At 51.6% G+C, this 15,850-nt stretch overlaps 1 protein-coding gene across 3 annotated transcripts in view; it reads right to left on the bottom strand.

The window, feature by feature from the left end:
* DTX2 (deltex E3 ubiquitin ligase 2) overlaps positions 1-6,393 on the bottom strand; it is a 39,155-nt gene extending 32,762 nt beyond the window's left edge. For 2 of the 3 annotated variants that reach the window (XM_064467566.1, XM_064467568.1), the window contains exons 1-2: positions 6,303-6,393; positions 908-1,296 (exon numbers count right to left, since the gene is read on the bottom strand). In XM_064467566.1, coding sequence (XP_064323636.1) covers positions 908-1,214 — 307 coding nt within the window. In that variant the 5' untranslated portion in view covers positions 1,215-1,296; positions 6,303-6,393. Of the gene's footprint in view, positions 1-907; positions 1,297-5,745; positions 6,226-6,302 lie in introns of those variants that run through there. The other variant, XM_064467567.1, reaches the window with a different exon arrangement.
* Positions 6,394-15,850: the final 9,457 nt, after the last annotated feature.

The raw sequence follows: 15,850 nt of genomic DNA, 5'->3' as shown, positions 1-15,850 counted from the left end.
CTCACTTACTGTTTCAATTGGCAAGAAACCACAGCATTGCCCATCTCTAAAGCTTGGGGTGATGGGAAAAAGGTTGACAAAGGGGAAACCAACGCATGGAGAATTTCCCAAAGCAGCCATTCATTCGAGGTGGGTAATTTGGGATCTCCCTGGATTTTTCAGAGATGAAGAGCATGCATTCCACTCCTGCCCTCTAAGCTACAGCTGCTCAGCACATCTGGAGCAATAGAGGGTAGGAGTCATCTCAGTAAATTCTGAGCTGCTAGTCTCAGTGACCCCAAGACAGATGAGATGAGAATGACAATTAGGTCTCAATCCTGCTTATTAAGACCAGCCCACCCTTCCTCCCTGGGAGGAAGCAAGCCAGCCTCACATAGTGCAAGAGCGGGGAATATTTTCCTGCAGCATTACAGCGTTCTGTGGGGGCTGCAGGCTTTCGCAAAGCAGCTTGCGCAGGGCAGCACGCCAAGGTAAAGCAGCTGGCACTCCAGTTGCAGAGGGAACAAGGGATTCAAACGGGAGGGTTTGAATCGTAAAAAGACCTTTTTATGCAAGTGGTTTTGAATGGATGTGGGTAGGGGCAGGAAGAAAGTTTGCAGCTCCAAGGGCTCTGGCTCACAAGATCTGAGCTCCGGAGGTCCCAAGATGAGGTTGCTTAACAGATCACCACCACCTGCCTGCACCCAGTCCCGCAAATTCACGCCAGCCAACACTGATTTGCTCACATGCTAATATGCTGCACAGCAGTCAGCCTCAGGAGAGAAGCAGACACACCACACGTCAAAGAACTGCCCAGCAGCGACAGCAGAGCTTTGTAGGGCTCTCCTGTGCAGAACAAGGTCCCTGTTATCTCCAAGCACACAAGCAGCTCATCAAAACCCCAGGTGGGGCGGGGAAGCTCCCTTACCTGTATCCTGCCGGAACTGCGTCAGACTTGGAATGTCGATGACATAGGGGGCCAGGACAGGATCCGCGTGTCCCAAAGGGATGCTGCTGACAAGCCCCGACCCCGAACGCCGGCCCTTCTGCTGAGAGGCTTGAAAAACCTGTTCAATGTAGCTGCAGACATTCCCTCGGTATGGCCTCCACCTGCCAAATTCATCCTGCCATTCCCACACCGCCACTGCTGTGGAGTTGCTGCTGTGCCCTGGGGCAGAACTGGGGAGTCCGGATGGCCCGGCTGAACTGCTTCCTGCTCCCTGAGCTGCTGCCATGGTCCTCCCTGAGGTTTAGGCACACCGCGATTGGAAGTGGCAGCTGTGCGGGCTGGCTTTACACCATTTCCTTCTGGGGGACCTGCAGCAAGAAACAAAGAAAGCACATGGAGCTGAGAATGATGCCCCAAATCCACCCCACCCTGAATCCATACCACACAAGCCATTTAAGAGAGGGAAACAAGTTCGGCCTTTCACAGAAGATTCTCTGTAGGGGACTACAGAGAAGTGGATCGGCCTCAAAACCCTCCAGTCAAGGGCAAATGAGGTACCACCACCCACTCTCTGCCAATGCTAGCAATTTTTCTTGCTAATTTAGAGCAAAAACTCTTCAGAAAGACTCGGCTCCTTATGGTTTGTTACCCCAGACACCACCAGTCACTGCAGACCTGTACAAAACCAACCCAGAGCTGCTGCTGGTCTGCACTGGGCAGAGTTCAGTTGCTCACTAGCCAGGAGCATGCCAAGGCAAGTGGCCACTCTGCATGCCTCCCATTCCGTGCTCAGCACCGGTCCTGGAAGCATTATGCTCTGATCAACCCAATGTGAGCTACCAGCTTGTGATCAGGAGCTCTCTGAGCACTTGTGCACACAAATGATTTGGTTACACAAGCAGTTCGCAAACTCTTCTCACTAATCTGAGCTCCAGGGCTACATTAGCTCCATCCAGGCTTCTGATCACTCAATTTTGATCCAGGATCAGTCTCTTGACTCCTTCTGTACAGCGTTATACATGCATACACAGCCAGAAGACAATCCTTTATGCACAGTCTGCAAATCGCAGTAATACATTGAGTGTGATCTGAGCGAAGAATGGATGGCAGTGAGTACAGAAGCACCAGGAAGAACGCAGGGCCTAATAAATAGCCTGCGCTGTGGGCAGTGATTTAGCAAGATCTCAGCATACCTAGCTGCAGCTCCTCAGGTTGGAAAACAAGGAACATCTTGAAACAAAGGACAATCTGCATCAGCGAAGACTCAAGCCAGAGACTTGAGCCATTAAGAGATGGTTTGGGGAAGAACAGAGAATGGGGTAGGAGCCTTAAGACATCCAGATAAAGACACAAAGGGCAGTGAGTAAATCCTAACCGCTCACAGAGAAGGGACAGGAAGCAGAAACAAAAGATCACCATCACTCTTACGTAAAAAAGCAGACCCAAAGCCATGACATGGTGGCCAAGTTGTCCAAGAGACACCATAGGTCTGATACTTGGCATTCCTCGTCTGCTGTGGCATCGCAAGGAATCCTGTCCAGACCATCTGGACACGTGTCTTGATGCCTGAATGCCAGACAGACCACTTGGGAGATCCCCATGTTGGTGCTCATGAACAGGTGGGTATGACTGTGAATGAACAAAATTCATTTTGTTTTAAAATAAAGTTGCCTTCTCCCTCCTAAGGTCTCATGTCATTGATTGCTCGCTTAACTCCCAGCAGTCAGCAGGGAGCTATGAGCTTCCTTCCCCTCAAATGGAAAAGTTCAGGTCTCCCAAGAGGCAGAGAAGCAGTGGGTGGCTTCCACTGGAGGATGCCATCTGCGCAAAGAATGACATCCCTGCTGGATGGGGAAGATCCCACGCTCCGTGGAGCGTCCCATCCATCATGCTTGTGTGGCTTGCTAGCTTAAAAAAGAAATAGAAGAAGAGTGAGCAAAGTACAGACACGCCCACATGTCTGCATTTATAAGATGAAAGCAACACTTTCTCCAGGAATTCATTGTAAATTAGTTGATGAGCTGCTCTGAGATTCTTACAGGACACCCCCGGCTCGACTGGTGTTGGTGACAAACCGCTCTAGATCACCAACAGAAGACCCCTGGTCTCTGCAACTGAACTTTTCCATGTAACTCATTCTCCCCTAATGCACCAAGGATGGTTATTTTACTGCTCAAACAGCAAATTAATACTTGAAGTATCAAACTCAACAGCTGCCTCTGCCAGCTTTTTTATGGCAGGTTTCACACCAAAACATCTCCTCCTCGGGGACCACCAGCATGTCCATGCTCACCTTGGACCAGGGTGAGCCAAAGCAGGGCTGCAGGCTTTTCTGTCCTACCCACCTGCATCAGGTGCTCTGAATCCCAAACAGAGAACCAACACCATTTTTTTCTCCCAAAGTTGTTGTTACTAAATATTCATCTGTGCATCCTACAGCCACGTGCAGAGCAGGAGAGCAGAGGGAAGCTGTCTGGAGGGGGTCGGCGATTCATTTTCCTTCCTTTTTGAAACACAGCAGCAGGAAATGGAAAAAAAGAGGGTATCCCAGCAGAAAATCTGCTTCCTTCATGTACTGCCTCATGCTCACTGGGACACTGGCAGAGAAGAGCTGGGTGACACAAGCCTATTGCTCTCCCCTCAGAAGGCAGCGATGCTTTGAATCCCGGGCGACACGTGCTGACCAGCTCCCACATACAAGCAAAGGTACCCAGACCAGCTGCACGTGGGTGCCACGTGCTCCGACATTCACTTCCCCATCAGAATGGAAAAATATTTCCTGTGCTGGGACTGCTGGTCCAAAGCAGGAGCAAGGGGTGTATTTCAGCCTCCTGCCAGTTCTTGCTGCTTAACACTGTTCGAGCCAGCAGCTGTTTGCATGGATTGGGAAGCAAGGAATGCGGGAGAGCTTCAATAAGCCAAAATTACACGAGTCCCTGAGCTAAGGCAAGCAAGAGAAATAAAAGGCCTGAAATTGCAGTTCCTTTCCTCTCTCTGTGAATTCAGCAGCACACAAATATTAAAAGCTGAGAAATTCAATACCTGAGCTGCTCGTGTGGTTTTCAGCCTACCCCCTTGGGCTGCCATGTGTGTTACACCAAGGCAGAGAGGGTTTGGGGTAGGCAGCTAACAGCTGTATGGAGATGGCTGGCTGTGGCCTGGGATACGTTACACCTCTCACTGTACCAGCACTGCGTTTTGGATGCCAGCAGCAGCAGTTCAGCTGCACCAGCTCCTTCACGGTGGCTCTGTCCCGGGAAGATTGGCAGCCCACACAGAGCAGCTACACATCCTTGCTAAAATCCCATGGACTGTAACTCTTCACCCTGAGCTTTAAAAATGCCTTGAAAAGCTAAAAATCATACCAACCCTAAAAGCTATGTTTATTCAGCAAACAGGCCTGGCTCCAATTAGAAATCCTATGTGCCACCCTGCCCCAAATGAAAACAAAAGCACAACTACTTGAAGTGCAAACTTAAATATACTGGCCAACTGCCTTCCACCTAGGAAGTAATTTGTATCTTGGGCTCAGATCTTAAATTTGAATTTGTTTGGTTGGATCTTTATGCCTCAGCACAACCTCTGAAATGTTTGCCCACATGGCTTTAATCGGGGACTTGGACAGGAAAAGAACTGGGTGCACTGCGGCTGTGTTTCCCAGCAGATTCACTCCTTGCTCCTCAAGCTCCAGCAAGTGGTGGTGAGAAAGCTGGGGAGGCGCAGGTGGGAATTAAAGCATTTAAAAGACATGTTTAACTCTCAAACCTGTTCTACTTCCAGAAAGCAGAATTTTCTTTCATTTTAAATACAGGATCTTAAAATTCATGGGTCTGAGATGATTTCTAAAAATGCCAAGTCCCTTTTTAAGTTTCTGAACTGAAATTGCCAGTGCTGATAAAAGTTTAAAAGATACGCTAGCTTCTACCTGGTAAAGAAAAGGCCTCAGGAGCCCTTGAGCTGGACTGCACTAAAAGGAAATTTTTTAGAAATCACCAGATTGGTAAAACAGAGAATTTTCAGCAGGTTGCTCAGGAAAGAGGGTGCCCAGGAGGTGTTGTTAAGCGCCACTAACACCATGAGAGATGGGACTGGAAAGGCTACAAAGAGCCCATGGGAAAAGATTACACATGGATTAGAAGAGCACATAAAGCACAGGGAGGCAGCAGGGCTGTAATAAGCCCATGACCCTGTGCAGGGTGCACAACCAGAGCAGGATTAAAGGAGCCCTTTGCGACCCTGACCCCAAACCACCCTGCCAGGGCCCCCCACATCATCTGCTCTGCACTTCTAACTGTGAGATAACTCACACCTAAGCACATCCTTCCATGCACCCAGCACTGACCCGCACACAGCTAGCAGCAACCAAGGGTAATCCTAGAGCAAGGCGGCAGAGGAGAGATCAAATCAATAACCCCAGCTGTGCAGATCGATCTGCCCTCTACACAGTCCAGCCCTCTTCCAGCCTTTCCCAACCCTCACGGCACAGGGTGGCTGGATTAACAGCCAAAAGAAGAGAAGAAATAAAACCCGACCGCTCCAAACCTGGACTCCTTCCATTCAAAATAAGCTTCAAGAGAGTTCCCTTTGGAGGGGAAAATAAGGACCGCAACTGAAGCAGAACAAAGCATTTGCCTATCAGCTAGGCAGAGGGCTTATTTCAGGCACAAATGAATAGGAAAGCTGAGGCAGGGAGAAGAGGGCAGGTACACCTGAACACAGGATCACGCCAAGCCCGGCATCCCGCTCGCTCGCTCCTTCTGGGCACCGAAGCCGGCTATTTATTTGCGGGGAAACTGTCTGCTTGTGGGGGTGCAAACCTGGCAAGGTCCGGAGGGCTCCTCCAGCTTCCCGAGAGCTTCGGCTGGCCCAGGAGAGCTCTTTCCCTGCTTTTTGCCGGGAAGGGCAAGGCCGAACCTTGCGGAGGGGAGCCAGCGCCTACCGCAGGGCTCAGGCCGGCCCCGGCCGCTCTCGGCAGCCCCAACAGACCCACCGCGGCCAGCGCAGCCGCCTCCCGGCCTCCCCGCGACGCCCTCGCCTCAGACCCCCAGTTAACTCCGGGGTCAGGCCCCTCGCGGACCCGCCCCGCACTCTGCAGGCGCGGGGCGGGGGGGGGGCTTTGTCCGGGCGGCACCGACCCCCGCCGGCGGCGAAGAAGGGGCCGGGCCTGCTGCGAGGGCAGCCGCGCCCGTGTCCCCCCGGGCCTGCAGGGGACGGCCCCGCACCGAGCGCGCCGGACTGGGCCCGGGGCGGCCGCCTCTCGGTGCCGGCCGCCGGCGGGGGGAGCGGGAGGACCCTCACAGACGGCGCGGCCCCCCCCGCCCCACGGGGAAAGGGCTGCCGGCCCCGCCCGCCCCCTGCCCGCCGCGCCCCTCACCCCGAATCCCGGCGGCGGCTGGTGCGGGGCTGCCGCGTCCCGGCCCGCGGCGGCGGGAGGCACTGCGCATGCGCCCGCGCGGCTGCCTGGGGCATGTAGTGCGGGGGGTGGGGCCGGGGGCGGGGCGGGGCGGGGCGAGAGCGCGTGCGATTGGGCATGCGTGCGAGTGTCCTGTGGCGCTGAGTGTACGATACTGGGGGTTGGTGACTTCGGGTGCGTGATACTGCGCGTGCGTGAGACTGGGTGTGAGCGCGCGTGCGTAACGGTGCTTGGGTGAGGCTGAGCGCGAGCCTGTGTTAGTGCACATGCGTGAGTGTGATGCTGCGCGTGAGAGCCGCTGCGTGTGTGCGAGCGTGAGCATCTGTGCGTGTGTGACAGGGGTTGTGTGAGATGCTGAGCGCATGTGTGATACTGTGAGTGCGTGCGCGTGCGGGCGCGTGCGGGGGCGCGATACTGGGCGTGTGACACTGTGCGAGCGTGACACCGTGTGAGCGCATGTGTGTGCGCGTGTGATACTGGGTGTGCGTGAGTGTGGTACTGTGAGTGAGGGCTACTGGGTGCGCGTGAGCACATGTGCATATTGTACTCTTGTGTGTGTGATACTCTTTTGAGTGTGTGCTGCCACGTGTGCAAGGTACTCTGTGCGTGTGATACCCTGTGTGTGTGATCCTGTGTGTGTATGATACTGCGCGTGCATGATTCTCTCTGGGTGTGTGTGTATGAGGTGCTGTATGTGTGTGACTGTGTGTGCTGAAGAGTGTGCGGGCGTGTGTGAGAGGCTGTGTGCTTATGTGTGAGAGGCTGTGTGCTTATGTGTGAGAGGCTGTGTGCTTATGTGTGAGAGCAGAAGCGTGTGTGAGACGGGGAGGGGGTGCATGTGAACCCCGTGAGCACGCCCCCGCTTCCCCCTGGAGCTGGGGGCAGAGCGGGGCCGGCTGTGCCCCTTGCACACCAAGTGTGCCCCCCACACACCGAGTGTGCCCCTGTGCGCCTCCCCATGCCCAGGGTGGGGTGGGTCAGAGCCGCTTTGCTTGGTGACACTGCGGGGACAGCATCACCCCTTGTCAGACAGACAGACAGACACCCCCGCCCTGGGTAGTCCCGGTGCCGTGGGGCCCGTCACCCCACGCCCTCGGGGGGACGCGTGGGTGCCCGTCACTCCTGTGTTGCCCTTCAAATCCTTAAATCCATGGCAGCCCGCCGGGCCCTGGCTGGAGGAGAAGCCTGGCTGCACAGGCAGTGCCCGGCGGCTGCCAGCCTGCCTGCGGGCGGTAGAGGCAGGGCTGGGAAAGCTGCGGACAAAGAATCGCCTGCTGGAATAAAGGACTTTAAAAACATATTTTTACTATAAAGGCGAGCAACAAAGATTTCTGGCTTTAAAAGGTCTGACAACAGGGAGAAGTGCAGGGAGGTTTTCATTTCTCGGCCAAAAATCCTGGGGCAACCTGAAGCACACACTGCAGCAATGACACAGGGTTAGAAGGAAAGAGCAGGAGCTAACATGGCCTTGCATTTCCCTGTTTCTGCAGCTTTGAAGATCTTTGTAACAAAAGGTAACAAAATCTTTTTTTTTTTTTTCTCACACCCAGTGAGGGAGAGGTGTTGGTGCTGGTGCTCAGTGACCGATACCCAGCCCCTGCTCTCCTCCATGCCCTGAACGGCTCTGATACCGCTCTGCTCCTGCTTTGGGTTTCTTCTGTCTTGCACTGCTCCTCTGCTGAGACTTTTGCACAGAGTGAGGCAGAGCAGAGCAGGGAGCAGCAAGCGTCCCCCTCTGGAGCAGAGTATGGGCCATGGGTTTCCCAGAACAGGTGGCACTGGGGTCTTCTCCTGCCACCGGTTCTGCAATATCTTGGGTCCAGGATACAGAATTTGCTCCTTGTACAGAAACATTAGACATATGTATGGTCCCAGTGACATTACCTCTATCCCTGCGGTTCACCAGAGCCTGTGACACCTACATCTCGTTAGAGGTGAGGCCTCTAACAAAGCTTAATGCTTCTGGACATCATCTGTGGGAGCTGCTTTCTAGACACTTACTCATCCTGTTGAAGGTAGCGTGTGACTCCTGGGGGAGCTGTGGCCACCTGGAGCCCGATTCAGCAGGAGACTGATCAGCTGCTCAGCTACGGCCTTGAGGAGAGTCATTTTCGGTTTCATTTACATTCATGTAAATCAGAAACAACTCCCTGGAGATTACTGCCGTATTCGTTGTTTGAGCACGGGATGAGGATCATTAAATATAAGGCATGCGTGCAGCAGATAACTCTGACAATAGACAACTGCTTCCTTCCAGCTGCCTCCTTCACCTCGATCAGACCGCTTGCAAGGTGTGTTTATTTAGAGATTACCTTAATTCTGGAACACCTTGCAGATAGGTGGATTGTTTCTTAATACAGTGTTAGAGGGAGGTCAGACCTCACCTGGGTTTCTCCCTCGATGGGAGCTTCAGCAGCAGAAGTCAAAACCACCACCAGATATTTCAAAATCAGGAAGCATTCACCAGTCCTTACCAAATGACTTTAAACTTCCCCGGACTTTACACCCAGCAGCACCGATTCACCTGTGATGTGCTGTGATACACCTGCTCAAGAGGTGCTCCAAAAGGCTTGTAATAATAAAGTATATTATTCTTGGAATCAATAATTATAGCAAAAATACCATATAGAACAACCATACACCACAGGCATGGAGGGGTATTATAAAACTCTGCTTCCTGGGCTAAAAACACGGGACTCATCTTTACAGAGCTTATATAGGGTCAGTCTTCTGCTTACAGAAAATGTATAGTGCCGAGCACATAACCATTGTGGCTGGGTAAAAATCCTCCGGAGCTGTATCTCCCTGCAGTTCAGCCTCGTATGCAAATGTCCATGGATTTATCTGTTCCAGGACGGATGAGACCGTCACATTCTCGAGTTCAAAATACTCACAAAGTACTAATAATTGCCAAATGTGATTGATAGCCTGCCTGTAATGTGTCCGTTTAAGCAATAAGTTTCACATTTACAACTTGGGTGCTTAGAATTCCCGTCTCCTGCGGCTGTAATAAGGAACCAAAGAGCAATGTGAAGATTTTTTTCCTTTCTACCTCGATACACACAAGCCTGAAAAATAGATAGGTATGCTTTATAAAGCAGTGATGGGTGCAGATTCTGATCTGTGTGGTTGTAACAGGTGGACAGGCATTAAATATCCTCTGATTCTAAACAGGAAAAGGTTTCAGAGAGAATCGAGGATGGTGAAGAATAGATTATATCGAGCCTGGCAGAGCTACATAGCATGGCTGGAAGATGAAGACATGCTGCAAGTGAGGACCAAGGACTCCTGGCTGATGAGGAAAGCCGGGCGAGGGCTTTGGATGATGCTACAGGGTCTGAAGGGCGTTTCAGGTAAGGGCTGCAGGGTGTCTACAGGGTTGTGGAAGAGCAGAGGTGCACTCGGTGTAGTTACCAGGGGAAGGGAAGGGCTGTACGACAGGGATAGACCATCCAGGTGGTGGCTGACTGTGGGAAGAATCTAGAAGTGCATTGCATTTACTTTCTTTTTATAGTTATATTTTATTATTTATTTTTGAGCAGGGATTAATGAACTGATCTGGTAGGACTTTTTGCATCAGGGTACATGGAAGGCTCTGCAAGGCACGGTAGATGGCTAAGGTATTTAATCTCAGGAATACAAGCGCTTTGCTGGGCCTCACTCATCCTCTTCTCATGCCTGTCCCTCATTTGTCCAAGCCACAGCTGTATGCCATGATGGTCCAACACCCTGCAAGGGGTTAGCAGAGCTGAGGCGCCACATACAACGTGAATCCTGAGCCTGATGAACAGCCGAGCCCACCAGACCCTGCTGCACAAATTCCTTCAACTATTTTGTGTGAGGACGGCTGCAAAGATGCTCAATGCTTTCTGAGCTTGAAAGGTGAATCTCAGTGTCCAGCTCTCCCTACAGACCCTGTTTACTATTTACAGGGATGCAGACCTCATAGTCCTCACTGCCTGCAAAAACATTTGGTATGATGCTTGATAGGATTTTTACTCTAATGATCCACAGAGTCTAACACAGTCATTTATGCTTTTCTTCAGCCGGATCCCTTATTTTCCACACTCACACACTGAAACAACCTTCTCTGCGTGCTCCCCAAATCAGTATGCAAGGCAGCGAGTCCTCCAACATGGGATCATCTTCTCTCTGAGCCATCCGCACACTGGGGTAACTAGCCAAATATTTGCCTTCTCCCTGTTTCTTGCCTTGCAGCGCGGCTGGAAGGCTGTCGAATTGATTTCCCCATGGCTGCTCCATCTCATGTTTTTGACTCAAGGTCCTACACTAGCGTATATAAAACCTGATGCTTGAGGCTCTGTTAAATTGCCAGGGTTAGCCTCGTGCTCTGGGGGATACCCTGGCCACTTAGAAAACTGTCTGTCCAAGCTATGCTGGGATTGCTGCAGCACTCTGAATTCACAGCCCACTTGATTTCAGATTAATTTCCCTGAGCAGACAAACCCAAAGTGTCAGGAATTAGGAAGAAATTCCTCTGCAGGCAGAGCATAATAGGTGAAATTTCATTTCATTTTCCTCTGCAGCAGCTGCTCCTGGTCCCTGCCAGGGACCAATTAGACAAAGCAGAGATGGGATCTGCTATGGCCATCGCACTCTTACTGGGTGACCTTGCTCTTTGACACCTGTACTTTGGCTGCTGAAGGGGACATGTCCCTGGTCCCTTGCTGGTGGTGGGAGATGCTCTGTGAACTCTGCTAACCTCCCTGTGCCCCACTGCCTGCCTTCTCCAGGGAAATCATGGAATCATGAGTGGTTTGCTTTGGAAGGGACCTTTGAAGACCATCTAGTCCAATCCCCAGTCACAGGCAGGGACATCTTCCACCAGGTCAGGTTGCTCAAGCCCCATCCAACCTGACCTTGAACATTTCCAGTGATGGGTCATCCACAGCTTCCCTGGATAACCCATTCCCATGTCTCACCACCCTTATTGTAAAATATTTCTTCCTTATGTCCACTCTAAATTCATACTCTCAGTTTAAAACCCTTCCCACTTGTACTGTCACTACAGACCCTGGTAAAAAGCCTCTTTCCATCCCTGCCTTTGCAAAATCCAGCCAAGAAACCACCGATGCTGAGTCCTCTGGGTCGTGTGCTCATCTCGCCTGCCCTGGCTGTCCTCGCCTCGCCATTAGTGCTAGTTATAGACCGCACTCTCCCTGCTCTGCCTTATTCCCGCTTTGCCCATTGTTCACCCCCCGGGAGCAGGCAGGTCCCTGGGGCTGGCACCTGCGGAGCTTTGCTCTCTGCCCAAACCCAACCCCTCTCTCAGCTGCCTCAAGCGTTTCTTCCTGAAAATGCGTGCCACCTAGTGCACACTCAGCCGTGTGGCAGCCGAAACTGTGATCCATCCCTCCGGAGGTCCTTCAGGTCGCCCCTGAAGCTGGAGGTTTTCTGGATCAGCCTGGAAGGAGCGTCAGGCTTGGACACGACATCTCCATCCCACACTGGTTCCTGCACTGGCAGGCAGCGACGTCCACCCCGTCTGCCTCCGCAGTCTGTCTGTCCCCATGCAGGGCACCACTTCTCGAACACACGCTTCAGCACGGTTCGAGCTAGCTGGCCTTTACTTAAAAGTGCTTAAGCTGAGGCTGCAGCAGTCCCACCTAACACCAGTAATGCTTCAGCAGAAGCAGGCTGCCTGTATTCCCCGGTGCTGGCAGACGCAGGCAGAGAAGCCACTGAGTGCTAGTCCCAAAGGACACATCATAGGTAAGCAGCTGTTATCCTGTCAGATCCCATTGCCAGGAGCCCAGTGTAGGGTGAGGTTTCACCCCACAGAGGTAACGTCATGAGAGGGGACACAGGAAAGGGAGGGAGTTACAGGTGTAGCCCAAAGTTAATGGTCCACAGCGAGTGCCTTTGCTGTGACCAACCGAAGGGACCCAGCTCCCTGTTTCCCATCCCCTTTTCCACCCCATGGTCCATGCCTGCTCCTCCGCAGCTCTGGATGCCGGTCCTAGTCCACGGCACAGACCGGCTGGCCCTCGCAGAGCCGCCTGTCAGCGCTGTGTCCTTGGGCTGCTCTTTCTCACCTGGCTGGGTGGTTTCTGCAGCACATTGGTCAGGAAGCAGATTACCAGGAAGAACAAAGGTGATTTTGTCCAGGGAGGGGATGGGTACCTCTCCCTCAGCTCCAGCTTGCCGTAGCCAACAGCAATGCTGAGCCTCTCTGGGGGCTGCAGCTGCCCTTTTCACAGCCCTGCCCTTCCTTCGGCACTTACCAGCTGCCATAAAATACATTAAAAGTAGCACTTGGGTTACCAAATAACATCGAGGTGTGCTAGGACCACAGCTCCAGCTGCATCGAGGCAGGGCTTGATGCCAGGACAGGGGAACCAAAATGTTCTCATACTGCACTTAAGTCTTTTCCTTCTCCTAAGGCTGCTGGACACTGGCTGGTTTGGGGTGTGAGAGCTCCTCTCCTGGGACCCCATGTTGCAGGGTCCCATCCACTGTCCATTCCCTGGAGTGGCAGGAGGAGCAGAGGAAGGCATGGAAGGAGGGGAGGCTCCATCCCACTGCAGGCACAGCATCCTTCATGCTCCCTAGAACGCAGGCAGCAGTGAGAAGGAAACCCGTAAATACCTGGCGATTTAGTTCAGCAATCAGCAGGGGAAACCTGTCATTTGTTATAAGCTGGCTAATGGATCACAACAGCAACTGGTGTCTTGAGGAACAGCTCAGCCCTGTCCTTTCCTCCTGTCAGCAAAAAGATGTCTTTTGTTTTAGCTTGTGGCTTTTTTATATTGCAGCAGGCTCTTCTTTTAAATCACCAATGTATTTCCTGACAATGGTGTAGTACGTACAAATGGGTTTCTCTCTCCTATCTGCATTTGCCCAGCTAATTGAAAAGGGAAGCCTTTTTTTTTTTTTTTTCCCTCCTTTTTCTGGAGGCTCTGTATTTTCTGCAGATTTGTGAGCCGCTATTTTTACCCAGCTTCCACCCATGACTGAGCTGCTTCCATAAAAGAGATTTGGTGACAAGTGCTGTAGATGCCATCTACCCCGCTGCCGTAGGAAGCTGTGGCAGATGCTGTTCATGGCACGTTTCAGATGCTGAGTGGACATAGGCATGGCCCTGCTCAGCCCTGGCCCCTCCAGAAGCTCCCATGAGCATCATGGATGTCCCTGAGTGACTGGGCAGCAGAACCATCACGAAGGACAAAAAGAGCTTTTTTTTTCCTGGCAAACAAGAGAACAGCCCTGCTGCCCCGTGGAATTTTATAATTAGCCTTTCTTACGTTGTGGCTGTGCCTTAAATAAGGCTGGCTGTGTTTTCTCTTCCTTGGAGCAGTGTAAGCCCGTAGCCTGATACTGCCAAGCCATCCAAAGAACATGCAGTAACAATGTAGACATGGAAAACGTCTGAGGTGCTGCTCAAATGGCCCGAGAAATCATGGACAGGGTGGAGAGCATTTTGGGGCTGCTGACCTTATCCCTGCATGTTTGCATTTAGGGAGGCTTATGTTCCTGGTGTTCAAAGTCTGGATGCAGACCGATGCCGAAGTTGATGATTTCCAGCCCCTGGGCCCTGGCAGCTAGCCAGGACAGCAGAGAGTTTGTCAAAGTTTAGGCAAAACAGACTTAAAAGGCACCTTTGAAACTCTCATTTGCAAGCTGGCTAATTAGAACTTTGCTGCTACTGGGAAATAAAAAGTAAATGCCTAATTGCTAATTACTGAATCCCTACAAGAAAGTAATGGCAGATGGGTAACCATGCAGTTAGGGACAGTTGCAGCCAGAGCCTGCTTTGTACTGAGTTAAAACACGAAGCCCAGGTGTTTAAGGGCATTTAAGGGTCTAGGCTTTATGTAGGAGCAAAGGAGTGATCCAGCAGCAAGAGCAATGAGGCAACTGCTGCCTACCGTGAAGGAGAGGGCAGGAATCCTGTTGATCATAAGATCAACTTATTCAAAGCCAAAAGCACTCCAGACTCCTAAAACTGTGGGGGACCTTAAGAATTCACAAGACTGGGAAATGCAGTACATATGGGGGTCCTCTTTCCATTGTATTCAAGGCTGCTGAGACCCAAGACTCTTGTATTGTTAGGCTTTTATTTGCAATTATGGTTAAAATGGTTAAAAGGCTAGAATGGTTAAAAATGGTTAATCACACACTTCCTTTTAAAACAGAGGTGCCCTGGTCAGGAGCTGAAGGAGGCAACATGAATGTGTAGCACACGAGGTGATGGAGGTGGATGGGAAACATTTCCCATGAAGGGAAGACTGGGGAACAACACAAATCTTTTGATTTTTGAGAGTCTGGAGAAGATCTCCTTGAGTTCACCGTTGGAAAGAGGAGCCCAGCTGCCATGGATGCCTTTAGTACCAGCTGACCTGCTGTACCAGCCAGGGACCTGCTGGCGATGCCCCAGCCCCAGGGTGTGAGCATCCTTCACTGGGGCTGAGATTGCTAGGAGGTGGCAGGTCTCTCATGTCCTCAGGAGAGCCGCCTTGGATGGCTGAGCAGGAAAAATCCTGAAAAAAAGCACTTCTGAAGGCAATTTCTTGCCCAGGAACAGTCAGGGAGGACCATGGTTTGCAGAAGGGGCAGGGCCCTGGCAAGTGGTCCCCAGGTCCCCTGGGCAGGGCAGGAAGCTTGAGACCATCCCCTCCTGCTGCAGCCCAGTGCTGGCTCAGGCATCGACAGAAATATTTCCAGCCAGGTGGTTATTGCTGGCTTCCTCTCCAGGTGGGCATTCAGAAACCCAAGGAGGGAGGTAGGAAGGAGCTGAAAAGCCCAAATCCTCCGAAATAGCTTCTCCCTTCCCCTGAGGCGTAACCCAGGCTCTGCCAGCACCCAATTTAAGGATGTGTCCCAGCCTGCCTTCCTGAAACCTGAGCCATTCCCTCCCCGCCATGTCTCCTTAGAGGTCTTCCCCCTCTTCCTCCCTCTCTCCTTCTTCCTCTTCTTATTCCCTCTCCTTCTCCTCCTCCCTCTCTTTCTCCTTTGCTTTTGGGGTGGTCTGACCCAGGATGGGATGCAGGGCTGCCGTCCTGCACTAGAGCTGTAACCCAGCTGACAGCAGCCACCTCCCGGCCCCAAAGGTGCAAAGAGATGACAGGCTGGAGCTGTTCAGTTGATGGATAAGATCCTTTTCCTCTTCTTTTTTTTTTTTTAATTTACTAAGCAAAGTCTCACCTAAAGAAAAATTCCTGCCTTTTCCCCATCACCTCTCTCCTGGGATAAGAGAGACTATTCATTTCAACAATATATTTTTTTAAAATTTTTAACTAATTAGCCAGCTTTTTTCTTTACTTCAAAAGAGAATATTTATTTCTTGGATTAAATATACCCATCTTTACACTGGAAGGAAAATACAGGTATGTGGATTTATGATGCTTTTTTTTAGGTCAGCGTGGTAATTACAAATAATGATCTGATGGGGTGGTGACGGCTGAAAGACTGCAATTTCTCATTAAGTTGTTTAAATAATTGAAAAATGGAAGAAGTGACAGATAGAGAGGAGGGGGGTCAGTCTAGCC

This window comes from Phalacrocorax carbo, chromosome 17, assembly GCF_963921805.1.
Source record: "Phalacrocorax carbo chromosome 17, bPhaCar2.1, whole genome shotgun sequence".
Taxonomy (NCBI): Eukaryota; Metazoa; Chordata; class Aves; order Suliformes; family Phalacrocoracidae; genus Phalacrocorax; species Phalacrocorax carbo.
The sequence above is the reverse complement of the archived record's forward strand: the minus strand, read 5'-3'. Positions and strand labels throughout refer to the sequence as shown.